Source organism: Harpia harpyja, chromosome 3 (genome assembly GCF_026419915.1).
Source record: "Harpia harpyja isolate bHarHar1 chromosome 3, bHarHar1 primary haplotype, whole genome shotgun sequence".
Lineage (NCBI taxonomy): Eukaryota > Metazoa > Chordata > Aves > Accipitriformes > Accipitridae > Harpia > Harpia harpyja.
In genome coordinates this window covers 69201457-69217490 of record NC_068942.1, presented here as the reverse complement: position 1 = coordinate 69217490, position 16034 = coordinate 69201457, and the positions used below count along the sequence as shown (strand labels likewise).

At 50.1% G+C, this 16034-nt stretch overlaps 1 protein-coding gene across 1 annotated transcript; it reads right to left on the bottom strand.

Moving 5' to 3' along the window:
* Positions 1 to 1058: 1058 nt before the first annotated feature.
* On the bottom strand, positions 1059 to 15966 carry LOC128140189 (extracellular tyrosine-protein kinase PKDCC-like). Its single transcript, XM_052783724.1, has 15 exons — positions 15815 to 15966; positions 15383 to 15458; positions 15221 to 15271; positions 15070 to 15131; positions 13761 to 13780; positions 12260 to 12432; positions 10474 to 10592; positions 9846 to 10148; positions 9183 to 9594; positions 8834 to 8956; positions 6442 to 6713; positions 5223 to 5302; positions 5027 to 5131; positions 3332 to 3508; positions 1059 to 1927 (listed from the first exon to the last, which is right to left on the bottom strand). Exons 1-15 carry the CDS (start codon positions 15964 to 15966, stop codon positions 1824 to 1826), a joined length of 2229 nt encoding a protein of 742 aa, XP_052639684.1. The 3' UTR covers positions 1059 to 1823.
* Positions 15967 to 16034: the final 68 nt, after the last annotated feature.

The window sequence follows — 16034 nt, the reverse complement described above, 5'->3', positions numbered from 1 at the left end:
TTGATGTAAAACAATAGCGGACCCCTGCCACAGGACCCACTGTAATGGAGAGAGCGGTCTGTGGCTGTCCATTTAAAAAGCCTTGCCTTCACAAAGCCTGCAGCAGTGTGGCCATCACCAAGAAGAGCCTTCTTGTTGTGCTAACTAGGAATTCTCATTAACTGATATCACTATCAGAGTCCCCGAGCCTCAGTGTAAGCAGCAGGGGTTATACTGCATGAGAAAACCCCCGTGCAATGGCATTGCTGTGGTACTCGTTAGAGTACTAACGAGCTGAAAGGTGAGATCCTGCACTAGGAAACGGTCCTGGTTTCGGCTGGGATAGAGTTACTTTCTTTCTAGTAGCTGGTATAGTGTTGTGTTTTGGGTTCAGTATGAGAAGAATGTTGATAACACACTGATGTTTTCAGTTGTTGCTAAGTAGTGTTTAGTCTAAAGTCAAGGATTTTTCAGCTTCTCATGCCCAGCCAGCAAGAAGGCTGGAGGGGCACAACAAGTTGGGAGGGGACACAGCCAGGACAGCTGACCCAAACTGGCCAAAGGGGTATTCCATACCATGTGATGTCATGCCCAGTATATAAACTGGGGGGAGTTGGCTGGGGTGGGGGGCAGATTGCTGCTCAGGGACTAACTGGGCATTGGTCAGCAAGTGGTTAGCAATTGCATTGTGCATCACTTGGTTTGTATATTCTAATTCTTTTATTTTTATTATTGTCATTATTATTATTTTCTTCCTTTCTGTCCTATTAAACTGCTTTATCTCAGCCCATGAGTTTTACTTTTTTTTTTTTTTTTTTAATTCTCTCCCCCATCCCACTGCGGGGGGGAGTGAGTGAGCAGCTGCATGGTGCTTAGTTGCTGGCTGGGGTTAAACCACAACAAAGACCTAAGGGTCCAAGGGGCTCGGGCACATTCATACACTGCTTAGACCACTCACAGGTTGTCCTCAGGAGCAGGTAATGATGCTAGGTGAGCTGAAGGTGGGAAACACTTCCATTTGTTCATTTGGTTGCAGTAAAGACTTAGACAATTAAAGAGAAAAAGTTTTCACAGCATGCTTAGAATAAACATAGTCATTCTTTATCATACAGAGTCATGCCTTACACATAAATAATTTGAATGTCTCGCTCTTTCACGGAAAGTAACAGAGAAAAACCTTCAAGGTTGATACATGGGAGCTGACATTACAAATCACATAGGGTCAAAGCCAAATCCTGCATCCAAACATGCAGACATTTGGTTCCAGAGTTGACCTATACACCACCTCCCTCCCCTGCCCTTGAAGGAACTGAATCAGGACCCTCCTTGGAAGACCACCCCCATCAGCAACCTCTGGTTATGGATCCCAATCCTGCAACTTTGGCCCCATAGCTGAAATCCAGTCCTTTACATTTGCAGTGGTATGAAATCCCGGTCAGCAGCTGCAGAAGGAGCCATTGCCTTCTCCAAGGTGTGTTATCCATAGGTTTTTGGAGGTGACTGAACTAAGCCTACCCAAGCCGGATCCCTTGCAGCTATTTCTATTTCTTGGCTGACAAGCAGTTTACCAAAGCAGCAAGGCTAGGTATTGCACAGTCTAGCACCATTTGACTAAAACTGGGAGCGTTTATGCGGAACAGCAGTGTGGGAACAGATAAAGAAGCTAGCGGGGTTGCAGTAAGAAATCTGAGCTTTGATCAAGGAGACAGCAGCATTTGACTCTATCTGAGCTGGCAGGAAGATCCCATCCCAAAGCAAAATAAAGTATGCCATTCTTTTCAGCAGATGAAATTCTCCCCAGTGGTTTGTTCCTCCCAGGATCATTTTATGTGATCTCATTGTCTTTAAAGTCTTTCCCCTGAGGAAGTCGATCGTTTAATATAGACTACAGCGTTAGCATCTGGTATTAAATCAGTCAGGCTACTCTGAAACGAGGCGAGTGGGCGTCCTGGAAAGGAAATAAAAATGCAAGTTTAACAGAGGAGATAGGTTCACCTTGACCCACGCTATTTATTGCAAAAGACACAGGAATACACTGCTTGCTCAGCGGAGGGTCACTCCACCCTGCCATAGAAGTGTTTTACACTTCCAGTAAACTCCAGATGCTCACTGACTGTGCACAAGGAATGCACAATCGAGCCTCAGAGGCTTTTACGTCTTGCTTTGCTATACAGAGCTGCCCTAAAAGGGACTAGCACGTTCACACAGCTCTCATTAATCCAGCTGGCAAAGTTAGGCACTCAGCATTTCAGCCACACACTTTTGGCCTCTTTGGCTGCAAAGACAACCTGTAAAAATCTGAGGAATTAAAATGTCAGGAAGGGAAACCTTAACAGACCGCAGGCACGGTGCAGGATGGCAGGGATCAGCATCTGAGCTAGGTGCTGTGAAAAGGTCTTCTGTCCTGTGTGCTTCTTCTGCATCCCCACCGCTGTTTTAAGCGGGGTTCCTTCCAGCCAGGCACGAAACACAGCAACGAACAGCCGTCCCGTAAGGAAGCCAGATGTGATGCGTTAGGCACAACTCACACAATCCACTGTTGGTGTGAAACCGGCTCAAAGAGATTTATGTTGCATCCGTGTAAGCGCTCTTATGTCACTAGTTAGCCACATGCCAATTGCACACAAATCCATGGAAAAGCTGTGCGTTTGGTAGTTTGGTTTTTTTTTTTTTTTAAATGTCACATGAGCTGACAAGATGTGATTCTTCAGCACCACTGCTGAAAACACTCATTTACCTCATTTGGTGTTTCACTTTATAAGGAACAATTTAGCCCACGATTGAAGTGTCAGCTAAATGAGGTAATTTATAGTAATTCTGAAAACATGCTAACTGTAAGAGGCTATAATCAGAGCTAATTACAGGGACATTTTGGAAATCCATCGGTTTGGGGCTTTAGTTTTGATAAAGGGGATAACAACTTGTAAGCTATGATTCTTTTAATTATAACAATAGCAACCACCTTCTTTTACATAGCTTCTTTCATCTCTAAAAACCCCACAGCTTTTTGAAAGCTATATATACCACAGGAATTGTTTAGCCTCACACCAAAGTGAAGCCATCTCTGCATGAAACAAGTAACTGTTTAACAATACCTAGCAGTCCAGTACAAAATTTGTAGAGGAAAGAAGGCGCAGGAGAATATCATTTCTCTTGTGTCTCTTTACAAATACTCAGGGGATCCTTGGATGCCCACCATGGCAGCCACCCGATCTTGAATAAGGAAAGCAGCTTTTACACGCACCCGTAGACTCAAGGCCCTACGGAGGAGGGCAGCAGCATCGTCCCCACTCGTGCCTGAGGAAGCAGGGGCACCACATGGCAGTGTCCTGTCACAGCTGCCCAAGCTCACCTGTCCACGTCCTCTGCTGGGTGACGATAAAACTTTGACACTGCGATTGGGAGTTACAAATTGCGGCGGCTTCCTCGGCGCCGTGAACAGAGAGCAGGCATCCCAAGTGGCTGTAGGAGGGCCAGCACTTGTAGTCTTCGCCTTCCACCATTCGGAAGCCCTTTAGGGAGATGTAGTCTGGGAACGGAAGGACGGTGTTTAGGGAAACTTCTTAAGTGCACTTTCAGAGACCAGTTACGCTACACACTTAGTATGTTGCACTTCAGTGAAACTCTTAAAGGAAATGCGATAGTGATAGATTGAACTGACCTGCTTAGATGGAGTGGGTGGAGCTGCAAAGTTATAAGAAACCCAAATCCTGACTTTTGGTTCCGTTATGGAGCACTGGACAGCAATTCCCCCAAGGATATAAGAGAGGGGACAGAGTTCTCAAGGGTGAAGGGACAGGAGAGCGACCGCAGGGGTGGGTGACAAGGACAGACTGCTGTACAGACCCATAGACCTTCCACTTCTTCTCCAGAGAAGCCAACCTCACAACGGCCTCTCCTACACCTCAGCCCCAACAGCAGAACAAGCTCATCACAGATCCAGCACCGAGCTATGCGTGGCAGGCGCTGACCCAGCCATCATGGTGTCACCCACAGGTACAGGAGATTCAGGAACCCCAGTGGGGGAAAGGGAGGCCAGATCCTCCTCCAGTGGGATACAAAAGACCTGACAAGCCTGAGCAGGCGATGTTCAGGCTATTGGTCACTGACTGCAAAGAGTCTCTCCCCACCTTCCCACACCTCTAGGATGGTGATCATTTTGGCACATTGTTGCTGGGCCAGTTGCAAAGCCAACAGGCAGGTGTTGTTGGAAAATACTAGTAATTCCTATTAAAGCTGCTGGTCCTTCAGTGCAAATGACTGGATATCTTTCTTTATAACGGTGCAAATTCCAGTTCTTTCACACGTAAAGAGATTTCCTTCCACAAGCCACCGTCACCACCCCACCATCTCAAGTGGACGCTCAGGAAAATGTCAGCTTCAGTAACCACTGGACTTTTGAAGCTGCCTTTTGATTAGCCTCATCTCTACCAACAAATGGGTCCTTTTCAGAGGAATGCACCTTATAAAGGCTCATTTATCCATCCAGAGGTCCAACAGGATGGTCTTCAGGAAAAATAAATTTAGAGGGCACCAAGGCCCCAGCTACTCTGCCACACTCATTTCGGTGTTGTCACCTCCCCACTGTATGTTCCCATAATAACCTGTGCTCAACAGTCAGAAGCCACCAAGTGAAATGGGAAGGTTCAATTATCAGCCCAGGAAACTGACCTATTGGTCCCTAGGATAAGATGACCCCGAAGAGAGATAGGAGACACTTAGTTTGCTGCTCTGGTCTAGTTGCTTAAGCTATCCCAAATATATTCACTGGAAACACTGATGCACATTATGAGGAGAGTATTTAGAAGCAGTGCAAACATATGTCCATATGTAGGCCAGATTGCCTGCACTGCATTTACTTTGCAAAACAATGCAATCATGCATAGCTCCCATGAAAAAACAAAAGGCTGCTCAAAAAAAGATACTTCTGGTGCTTCTCCTAGTGACTATACACTGCCTGAACATATGGGAGATCAGAATTTGACCAGTTACCAAGTTCCTCGCTCCCTCAGTAGTTACGTTACTTAAAGCATTCCAAATCACATACCTTTTAAGAGAAGAGGTCTTTTCTGCAGATAGAGCCCAGACTTGTACAGATGTAAAACCTTTTCAAAAGCTTTCAGGGTTTCATTTATTCCATATCGTAAATCACCTACATTTAAAGAAAAAGATGACAAAGGTAAGTAATTCCATGAAATACCATTTAGAGACTTCTACTGAAGTTTATGACTATTAGCTGGTACCTGTTGCATTCAGAATATCGCCCAAAAAGGGCCGCAAAGCTGGTGGTGCAGAGTGTGGCAAAAGATAGGTGAAAAAATACCTGCAAAAAATCCCACAGACTGATTAGAATACAGTTGCTTTATTTCCCTAGTGATTTAAGTTGTCCACATTTTCCCGTGACTCGATTATCCATATGAACTAGTAAGTCTGCCTTGGTTATTAAGTTATGTTTGAGCACTTCATTGGCATCTCACAGACCGCTCCTGTGAGCTGGGCTGAAAGCTTCATCCTTGCAGTACAGCATGCTGCCAAGCGCTGCGTGAAATCTACCTTGCAAAGGCTTCACGCAGTGGAGCTTTCCCTCATTCCCCAGGGCCATTTTTGTGCACTAAGCAATGCATTTCCCATCAAAAAAAGACCTATATAAAAGAAGACTCATGCAAGACCTTTCCCTTGCCCTGAAAAAGTTTGGCATTCTTATTAGCCCTGGAAAGGCAGGACTACTCATTCCCTGAACCTTCTAGAAGATTCCTGTTCTACACGAGACAAGTGCGTTATTGCAAGGCTGCAATAATCTATGCAGGGATTTGCCCTTTAACACTGAGTCCTGCAAATTCAGGCTCCCTTACTAAGTCCTTCTGTGTAAACGGCCAGCTGCCAAGACTTCCACCTGTACATGACCTGCTAAGCATCAACGGTGAGTGGAAGCCATCGTGCTTTCAGCTGGTGGCCTACACAAAGCGCTGCAGCAGTCTCGGCCCCTTGCCCGTTACCTGTTTCATCGCTCTTCCATAGGTGCCCATAGTCTCCATAAGGGAGACTCGGAGTTCACGGGCAGAGTTAGCCAGCCTCTTCCCAACAACGGGGGCTCAAAGCTGGTGGGCTTTGGCAGGTAGCCCGCGCTGCCACTGCTTTCAGCAAACGCAGCGCATGGATGTCAAGTGCCAGGGCTTGTTTGGCAAACAATAAATTCACAGGTGCAACCTTTGGGGCAAGTTTCTAGAGGGTGTTGGGGAAAGGGAGCAGCAGAAGAAAGATGCCTTCATTCTCACCAGACAATAAACACGCTACTTTCCTGCCTTAGAAGGAAAATAAACTTGCTTCAAAGCGATCCTTAACTACCCTTTGACAGAGGTGAGGAGGAATCACTGCATGGAAGAAACGCAAGATGCTAGAGGCTACGTGGCAGTGTGTGAGCTCAACGACCCCAGATTTTCCCACCGGTCTCACTCAACATACCGATATGCATTGAAAAGATTCTTCTTTTCATTTATTCCTTCACATTTCCCAACCGCAGAGCATTTGAGAGGGAAGCTTTTTGTAGGGAAGTCGAGTGTGCAGTCTTTATCTTCCTTGCATGACAGTTCCTCAGTGCTGGCATCATCCATGTCTGTCACTTTTAGGTTTCCATCCACCATAACAAACTGCCTCGGCTGGAAATCCAAGAGGACTATTGAACCCAGAGGGGAATGTGCCAAGTAAAACAGCAGTTTCACAAGACTCAGGCAAATCTGAGGAAGAGAAGATGAATATGCATGGGAAAAACAGATGAAAAACAGCTATTAAATTGGAAGTAGAACAAAGGAGAGGGCATTCAATGAAATTAAAGGGAAAAAAAAGCATATAGTACTTAAAAGGTAATTACATGTACGCTACAAAATTTATTATCAACGTTGCCACAGGATTTGACTGGTAAGTAGTTTAGCAACATTTTTTTAAAAACGTGCATATACAAAAAGAGACATTTGCAGTTAGAGGAACTAGATGAGAAAGCTGTGAGGAAAACAATAGCAGCCTTCATGTTTCAGGAGCTATATTGATTTGCTAGCTGAAATCAGAAGGGTTTTTTTCCCACTCTGGCATAGAATTAATACATTCCCCTCCCTTCCCCCGTGCTGCTCCACACAGACTGAGGCTCCATGGTCATTAATACCAGATCCATGCCTTGCTGCATCACTCAGCAGTATGAATTTGGGCACACAGTTGTGCTTCTGAAGACTTAGCCAAAGCATGCAATGTATTTATTGCCAGCTTTTCTGCTTTTATGTCAACTTTCTGGCAGCAGGGAAAGGTCAGACAATACCTGATCCAGCAGAAAGCTCGGTAAACAATTTTTGAACAAACTAGAGCTAGAAGAGCGCATTTATACTGCGCCAGCACTTTTTTCAGGTAGCTTTTTGCAGCAGTTTTCATTCACTGTCAGGAGCCCTGGCATCAAACTGTATCATCAGCTAGGTGTGCCAGGCAGACCCGCACCACCCCTCGCTGCCTCTGATAGCGATCTGTGCAGGCGCGAGGGTTTGTTCACTTGGAACAGCTCGCAGAATCGCTGGTATCTGATGTGGCTCATCAGAGGGGAATCCCATCCGTTTAGACGCCCTAATTAGGAAACAGGACCAGACAGTACCAGTGTAAATTCTGAATTAGTGTCTTCATCTGTCAAAAGATTATTAAAACCTTAATGCCACCACACCAGACCTTACCACCAGCTAATCCGGCATCATGGGTTTCTAGCTCTACAGGAGGCTTTGGCACATTTGAGAAGACGAGGTGCTGGGAAAGCTACGTAGAAGCCAGTATGAAATAGTCTGTAAGCAGAAGTGGAACTCCACAGGCCAAGAGAAATGACTCTGGAAGCTCTGATGCTATTTTAACTTGATTAGTGAAGCAATCATAAGAATCCCAGCTTCAGGTCCCACAGCTGAGCAAGCACAGTTGCCACACTCCCCCTCTGGCTTGGATGGCAAGGCTCCTCTTTAACATTAAGGACCGCATGCAGGCAGGGATTTTATTTTGGGACTTCTGTTGTGTTTTTATTTTTCCCAAAGCATTTCTCATTGACATTAAGGCACCCATGCTTCTACTTGATGCTCTCTTTCCTCCTGAGAACCAAACAAGTAGTAGCGAACCCCCAGCTGAGACCTCGAGGCAAACTGTAATACAAGCTATAACCAAAATAAGCGCCATGTCGCAAGTCATTTATGTTCCTGGGGAGCTTAAGAGTCCCTGTGGGGGATGCTTAGGAGACAAGGCAGATCTCACTAACAGGGATGTGATTCTAGCACCTACAGCAGGAGAAAAGCAATTTAGTAGTGTTTGTACTACAGTAATACCTAAAGGGCTAAGATCAGAAACACCATACAAACACGTGGTGACAGACAGGCTGCTCAGCTTGCTGCCTAGAACAGGTAATACGCAGAAAACAAGAGACTCGTAGCGTGGCGAGGTGGCTTTCCCGAGTCAGACCCAGCCTGCTGAGGGGCCTCGCTACAAAAGCCCCTCGGTGGAGTGGAGCAATATAGAAGGAAAAGCAGCAGCATAGTGTAATACTGGGTATTAAACACCAGCCCAGCCCTGAGCAAGGTTTTGTGTCCATTTCCTCCCAGATGCAGCTCTTTTAACATCGCTCTAGAGAGAAGGAATAGAACTGTGAGACGCCAGGCTGGGGCTATTTTAACGTGATTTAAAAGGAGCGAAAGCAAAACGATTTAAGGACAACTTGCGGGAGCAAACAGGGTGTCAGCCAGCACGACAATCCCGTTTGGCCCAGCAGCCACCACGGGCTCTTCGCATTTACCCAGTTTGCGGTCTAAAAGCGACTGGCAAAACTCCCTTTGTTTTGTTTTCTTACTTTAAATCTCTCCTCCCAGGGGGTCTGCAGAAGCTCAATCATCTCCAGGGGGGATCCCAGCTCCAGCATAGCCGTGACCCGTATTTCAGGATCTCCGCTATTATCATAGCATTGACCGTGCAGCTGCCGGGAGGGAAGGAGCGATTCTCAGAGCGACGCCGCTGCCAGCGCCCGCGGGTCCGGGCCGCCCGGGAACGGGGACGGGCGGGGGGGGGGGAGAGGGGGGCAACACGGGCCGATCGCCTCAGCCCCGGCGCCGAGCCCCCCCCCCCCCCCCCCAAAACCCAAACTTCCGTGCCGAGGGAGCACATCGCGCAGCCCCCCCCCGCTCCGGCGCGCCCCGCCGTACCTGGACGATGCCGGGATGCCGCAGGCGCTGCAGCAGCGTCACCTCCTTCAGCAGCTTGTAGGCGGCCAGGCGGCGGCAGCCCGCCGGCGCCCCGTACCGCAGCACGCACTGCCGCACCTCCCGGCCCGCCCCGTGCACCGACTTGAGGGCGACGGCGCCGCCGCCCGCCAGCGCCGCCCGCGCCACCACCTTGGTGAAGCCCCAGCCCAGCACGCTGACGCCCGTCGCCAGGCTCAGGTCGCCGCAGCCCAGCCCGCCCGCCGCCGCCGCCGCCGCCTCCCCGCCGCCCGAAGCCGCCAGGCGCCGCAGGTCGCGCCGCCTCTGCCGCAGCTCCTCCCGCAAGCCCGGCGGCAGCGCGAACGGCGGCGGCGGCGAGCCCGGCTGCCCCTCGTCGCTGCCGCTGCCGCTGCCGCTGCCGCCACCGCCGCGGCCGGCCGTCAGCGCCAGCAGCGCCAGGGCCGGCAGCGCCAGCAGCGCCGCCGCGCTCAGCCGGGCGCCCCGCCGCGCCCGCCCCGCCGCCGCCGCCGCCATGGGGAGCGGGGCTGCGCCGCCGCGGGCTCCGGCCGCTCTGCCGCCCGCGCTCCGCCGCGGCGGGGAAGGCGAGCGCCGCCGCGGGGGCGGGGCGGGCGGGCGGGCGGCCGCCCCGGCGCCGGGAGCCCCCACCCCCGCCGGCCCCCCGGCCCGGCCCGGCCCGGCCCTGCGGGACTGCCGCTTCCCGAGGGGGGCCCGCGGGAGCACGGGGTAGCGGCGGCACCACCGAGCGCCCGGGGAGGGGAGGTGGCTGCGGCGGCGGCGGCGGAGCCGAAGCGGCTCTGGGAGAGGGGGCCCGGGGTGGGAATCGGAGCCGCCGGGAGTGAGCGGTGCAGACCCGCAGACGCCCAGCCCACCCACCCCTCCGACGGAGGCCGTTTATAGCAAAACACGCCGATTTCACGGGCGTCAGCTTCGTCAGCCCTGCTGAAGTCGCTGCGGAACGCAGCCGACGGATTCGAATTAGTAAGAACCGAGATGCCACGTTCCCGTGCCTTCGAAAAGTCTCAGGTTAGCTTTCTCAGAAAAGCAAACGCTGGCAGTCTCTCTTACTAGAAAGAAGGCTATTAGGTTGAAACAGCAATACACTGGCTAAAGCACGGAATTGTAATTGTTTCCAGAAAAAAACCTCACCAAAACCCTCCTCCACCAAAACCAGCCAATCCAGGCAGAAAACGCAAATTTATCATTTATCTGTGAGGAAATCGATCAGCCTGGTGACACACAGCCAGCTCAGGGCTGCTTTCTGCGACACGCGTACCTGCACAGAAGAGGAAAGCGTTGCCGAGATGGCTGCGAGGCAGCGGGACGGGGTGCCTGCCTCGGCTCTGTCACCCGTCTCATACCCGTGTCTGCACCGGGCAGAAAGTCTGCACTGCACTGTGCAGAAAGTCAGTCGGGTTAGCTTAGGGCAAAGGCAGATGCGGATTATCTGCTTCAAATTTAGGCGATACACAGTTAACTCTCCTCACCGAGTGGCCTGAAACACCAGCCCAATGGGTTGATTCACTTTTCTATTTACCCTTATGCTACTGGGTTAGAAATTAAAGTAATGGTCTGCCTCTCCGCTTGGTTTGCTTCAGTTTCTGCCGTAGTATCTTCGATGGCATAACCAGCCTGAGAGACCCTCCCCAGAAAGGGAGCGGGGTGATGCACAGCCCGGTGCGGGAACCTCCTCCTGACAGCACACTTGGCTTTGGAGGACGCACACCTTGCTTTTCCTCTGCTAGCCAGGGCGGCTGCTATTTCCCAACCGCTGCCCCGACCCTGAGGGACCCAGCTCTGCTGAGAGCCTGCAGCTTCTGCCTGCACCAGGAGGAGACTGGCGGGACATGGTGGGTGAGATTACACAGGGTTTGTCCTGGCCACGATCAAGCAGTGGGACCACTCAGTCCTGCAGTGTTGCCGCTGCCCTTGGAGACAAACGTTCCTTCCTGCCTCCCTCCATGTACATACAGCCAGCAGTGCCCCTGCCTCTCTCCTGACTCACCCATAACACAGAGCATGCACTGCTCCGGTCGCTTTCTCGAGCCACCCCTGCAAAGCAACCTTTGTAAAACCACCCGGAGAAACTCAACTTTAATATCACTGCCCCTGGGATGGAGATTTTCAGAGATTACAGCAAAGCAGCTATCGTGACCGGTGATCCCCAAGACTATTTTAATAGAAATAATGAATGTAAGCGATCCCTTATAAATAGCTTACTTCCCAAAAGCCTGCAGAAAGTTTCCCCTCCACTTCTTGTCAGTTCAGCGTCACTGGAGCAGCCTGTGAGATAGGGTGTGAGCGGCAGCACTGCAGCGGAGCGCAGTGGCTCTGTAGGACAGCAGGAAAAATGAACTCTGAATTCATCAGGACATTTCCAGATGACAGAGTCGGGGGAAGGAAGGCAGAACCCACGGTCTGCCGATATGTAAAATAAAGTAGAAAATCTCAGTCTGCCTGTGCATATCCATGCACGTATAGGTTAGAGGCTGATCCCAGAACAGCTCTTTCAGTAGCTGAATTTCCTTTGTTGCTTTTTAACCTTAACAGTTCTTTAATTACTGTCCTTATTTTCAAACCAAGTATACATCTGTGTCATATTAATGAATATTCATTGTCACTGGAGAGCTATTAAATGCATTTTTACCTGTGTTTCCGAGGGAACAGATGCCAGCTGAGTGTAGTATTATCTAATTTCAGCCTGTCCTCAGCATCGTAATAATATCAAGACCTATTAGAGAAGACTCACAGATACATAAAAATAATAATGATTGATTATTTATTTGCCTTATAGTAGCACTTAAGGATTCCTGCCAAGATCATGGCTCTGCTGTGCAAGGCTTCTTGCAGACAACGGTGCAAGAGGTGGCCTCCCCTGATAGAGCCGACACCTTGATTGGGAAACACAGCAAAGTGCTGCAGCAAGGATGTAGCAGAGGAGTACATGGTCATTTGAGTGTCCTTTAGTTCCTTGGAGGGTTTGTGCAAACAAGAGAGGGGAGAGGAGGTAACGGGGGAAGAGATGGAAGGTGAGGGTGAGGGAGACAAGGACCAACCCTTACCAGAAAAGCTGAAAAGACCCCACAGAACTGGAGTCTTCCCTGGTGCTTGGCACCAGTATCCCCTGCTAGGATCCTCAGGGTGGATCCAGCATCATCTCTCACTGGATGCCGCTGGTGCCTCAGGCACTGGAGATGCTCCAGTGTCTGCTTGTAGCTTACAGTGCTGTGATCCTCTGAGGAAACAGGGCGAGAGTGAGGCTTAATTAAATAAAGTCCATTTGAAAAGAAGGAAGCAGTTCTTTAGTATTTTTACAATGGGTCTCTACTGGAGGAACAAATTTTCCTGCACCAGTCCAGTGAGGACACTGGCATGAGGTAAAGAGACCAAGACCCTCAGCTGGGATCTCAGCGTGGGGGCACTATAGATAGGAAGCAAATCCTATAGATGGATCAAAGAGGAGAAGGACAGATGGAGCGTGAGACATCAGTGTGGTGATGTATCCAGAGCGGAAGAGAGGGGATGTGTGGAAAGCAGCATTGCTGAGAGAAGGAGGGCATGGAGCTAAAGAGGAAGGAGGATAGGCAGAAGTTCAGTATTAGAGCAAAACAGCCTGCTAGCAGGGCAAGCCTACCAGTACAGACTGGGTCTAAAGACAGTCTTCAGACTAGTACAGGCTGGAAAAGTTGAGATGCCAGCTATGTTCCTAGGCACTGGCACTTCATCTCCCCCATTAGAGCAGCCCCTGGCACTAGCACTCTCCTGACAATTCCTGGTACGATCTGGGAGTCAAGATGTGCCAGAGACCGTTCCCGATATGCAGGTTGCACATGATCACCACATTTTGAAGGATGAGAGAACTCAATAGACACGGCTGTTCTGTACCAGTCCACCTCAGTGCCAGGGAAAGGTCTGGGGCATATTTCCTTCATTAATACAGATGTCACCTGAGTATTTTGAAGCGAGAAGGGGAAACAGTACCAGTCCTTGAGAAGAGGGGGAGGTCCTGCTCCTGAGTGCTCTCTTGCTCCTAGAAGCACTGGGGGCCTGTGCTGGCTGAACCAGAAGGAGGATCAAAAGATGCTTTGTTCTGAGAGTGCAAAACCATTGGAGAAGTTCAGAGCAGAGCTCGTGTGTGTTGTAGGCCCTGGGAGCGAGCAAAGAAGTGCCAAATGTAGAGCAAACTCCCATCAGGCAGAAATCTAGGTGCTCACCGCAGTGGAAGGCAGATGATAGCTTTGACCACGTCCACTCCGGAGCCTGCTGAGATAGTGGAGCTAGACAAGGCCAGGAGACACTTCAGGGCTTGAATGGGAAATACCCGAGTCAGTACTTCCCATTTCATTAAACACCCATCACTACTGATTCACTCGCTACCTCGCATGGACCTATGCATGGGCACACGTGGGCATGGTGAGCAGGGCAGGGCTTGCCACCAAACATTTCACACGGAGGTCTTACATGAGAAGGGAAGGCATTGTAAAAACTTTTCTGAGCTTGCTAGCTTTGACCTCTTTACATCATTTTATTTTCCACTTTCGGAGCCTCCCCGACTCGCAGTACCTGCAGCTGAGGGGCTGAGTCTACAGCAAGAAACAGAGCTCACAGGGAGTAAGAGTAAAGGGGCCCCCCTTCGACTTCAGTGTCACCCAGGTGCAGCCTCGAAACCTTATCACAAAACAGACAGGCAGTGATTAATTACAAATAATGTCATCAGGACTCCTGCAGAGCAGACCAAAGCATTGGCATGGGCAGGAGGATGGAGAAACTTTAAAATGATCCTACTGAGATGCTGGCAGGATTGTAGTGTCCCACAGAGGCAGTTCCCCCACCCCACTGGTGCCTCCCTTGTCTCCGATACCACTGAAGGAATGAAGAAGAGCAGGCACACTGCCTCAGTGAGGAAATGTTATTCCTCCTCTGAAAGTGCTTCTTTTATCCTTAAGTCCAGGAGAACACAAGATGTTGTAATTTGGGGGGGAGGGGAATTGACAGGAGACACAACAGCCCTGCCAGACCCATCCCATCCCATCCCATCCCATCCCTCTCTTGTCACGCAGCAGAAGGACGTTTCTGCCTGACTTTACTGCCTTTGCTGGCATGTGAGCGCTGTGTGGAGGAGATGGGTTGGGTATGTGTTCTGGACACCTGCTTTGTGATTGTCTTGTCTCAATAGCAGATGTTGTTAGATTCAGGGAAAGCCTCCTGTTGCAGCTCTCATCGTATAACCAGATCGAGTGCAAATGCATCTACGGTTAACCTGTGTGCTTGCACTAGGCCCACCATGTCCTAGGAGCACCAGGTTTTCTGAAGATACGGTGATTAGATGTACTGCACACCCCTAGCGCAGCACTCCAAAGCTGCTGTGGTAAAGAAAGCAACTAGGAGCTGGCCATGGCTAGATAGATGAGCCTGAAAGGGAATGAAATATCCCAATTCCTGCTCTGCCTACCTGGCTCCAGCAATACAGGACAGTATCTTATGCTTTCTTACCTACATTCATTCTTCCAGAGGCTATAGATGGAGCAGAAGGCTGTCCACTGTTCAGAAGCTATCAGGCTGTGCTATAATTGCAATGACTGCGATTGAATCCTGTGCTTCTGAGCTTCTCCTGGCTTCCTGCAAGCGCTAGGAGGAGATTCCTCGCATGCAAAATTGTGATTATTTTTCCCACTTCCCTGCTGGCACTGCTAGCTGGGCTCCTCCTTGGAAATGTAGGTGAGTCTGTACACGAGCTGTAGATGCAAAATTGGGAGTCTCCTGTGCTCCAGACTAGCTGGGGTGAGAAAGCATCCCCTTCTCCCATGCCAGCGGTGAAGGAATTTGCCTTCCTCTGAAAGTCAGAGGCTCCCCTGGGTGTATTTCCCCTAACTGGTTCTCTCCTGACCCAAGAGCGCAGCAGCGTTTTCCCTGTTTCTTGTCTATGACGCTGATCTAAAAGGGGTAAGATCAAGCTCTTGGGTTAGCATAAAAAACCTGGGGAGAAATCTGGCAGGGGAGAACTCCTGACTCTGAGCACATACATGAAAGTCCTGGGCATCAATCCAGAAGAGGGAGGCAAAGAGTTTATAGGTCTGGGAGGGGGATTAAAGAAACCTGCAGCAGCCATCTGTCAGAACAGGAGGAAGACTTAGACGCCTCTAATAAGGACTCTTGGGAATGAGTGTCACCACCGGTGCCCTCACCTTTGGGGGCAGCTGCTTGCTTACCTTCACTCTTGCCAGCTGAGCTTCTGGCTGCCTCCAGACAGTTCCTCTCTGTCTGCAAGTGTGCACATCTGGGGCAGGGTGAAAGCAAGAGGAGCTGCTGGAGGGCAGGCTCATACCTGCAGGGTGCAGGGCAGGAGCCGTACTGAGCAGCTTGGCTTTGCAGTTCCATCTCAGCTGAGAAACCTTTTTGCACCCAGCCTCCAGGCATGCCACACAGGGCTGCGCTGGGCCCCGCCTGGGTGGCACCCAGGGAAAAATCACCCCACCAGCCATTTCCAGATTTTTCTTTGCTTTGCCTAAGAGCCAGGAAAAGGATAAGAAGAAAATTAGCTGCATGTATCATACTTTCCTACAAGCAGCTGGGAAGAGCACTTGGGAGACAGACCTTGCTCTGCTTTTTTGCCTTACCGGCCACAATCCCTAGCAGAGTGCTTGGGGCAGATAATGATTACTTGCCCCAGAAGTGAAATAACATGTTTCTCTTCCGCAGAATAAGGAGAAACTGTCCTTTTCTGTGGTGTCCACGAAAGCTGCAGCCCCCAGGTCTCTTCATAGCCCATGGGAGGCACAGCTGTGTCTCCCTAGGCACTTCTGGCCTGAAGTTTCTCAATAGGGTTTGGCAGAGCCT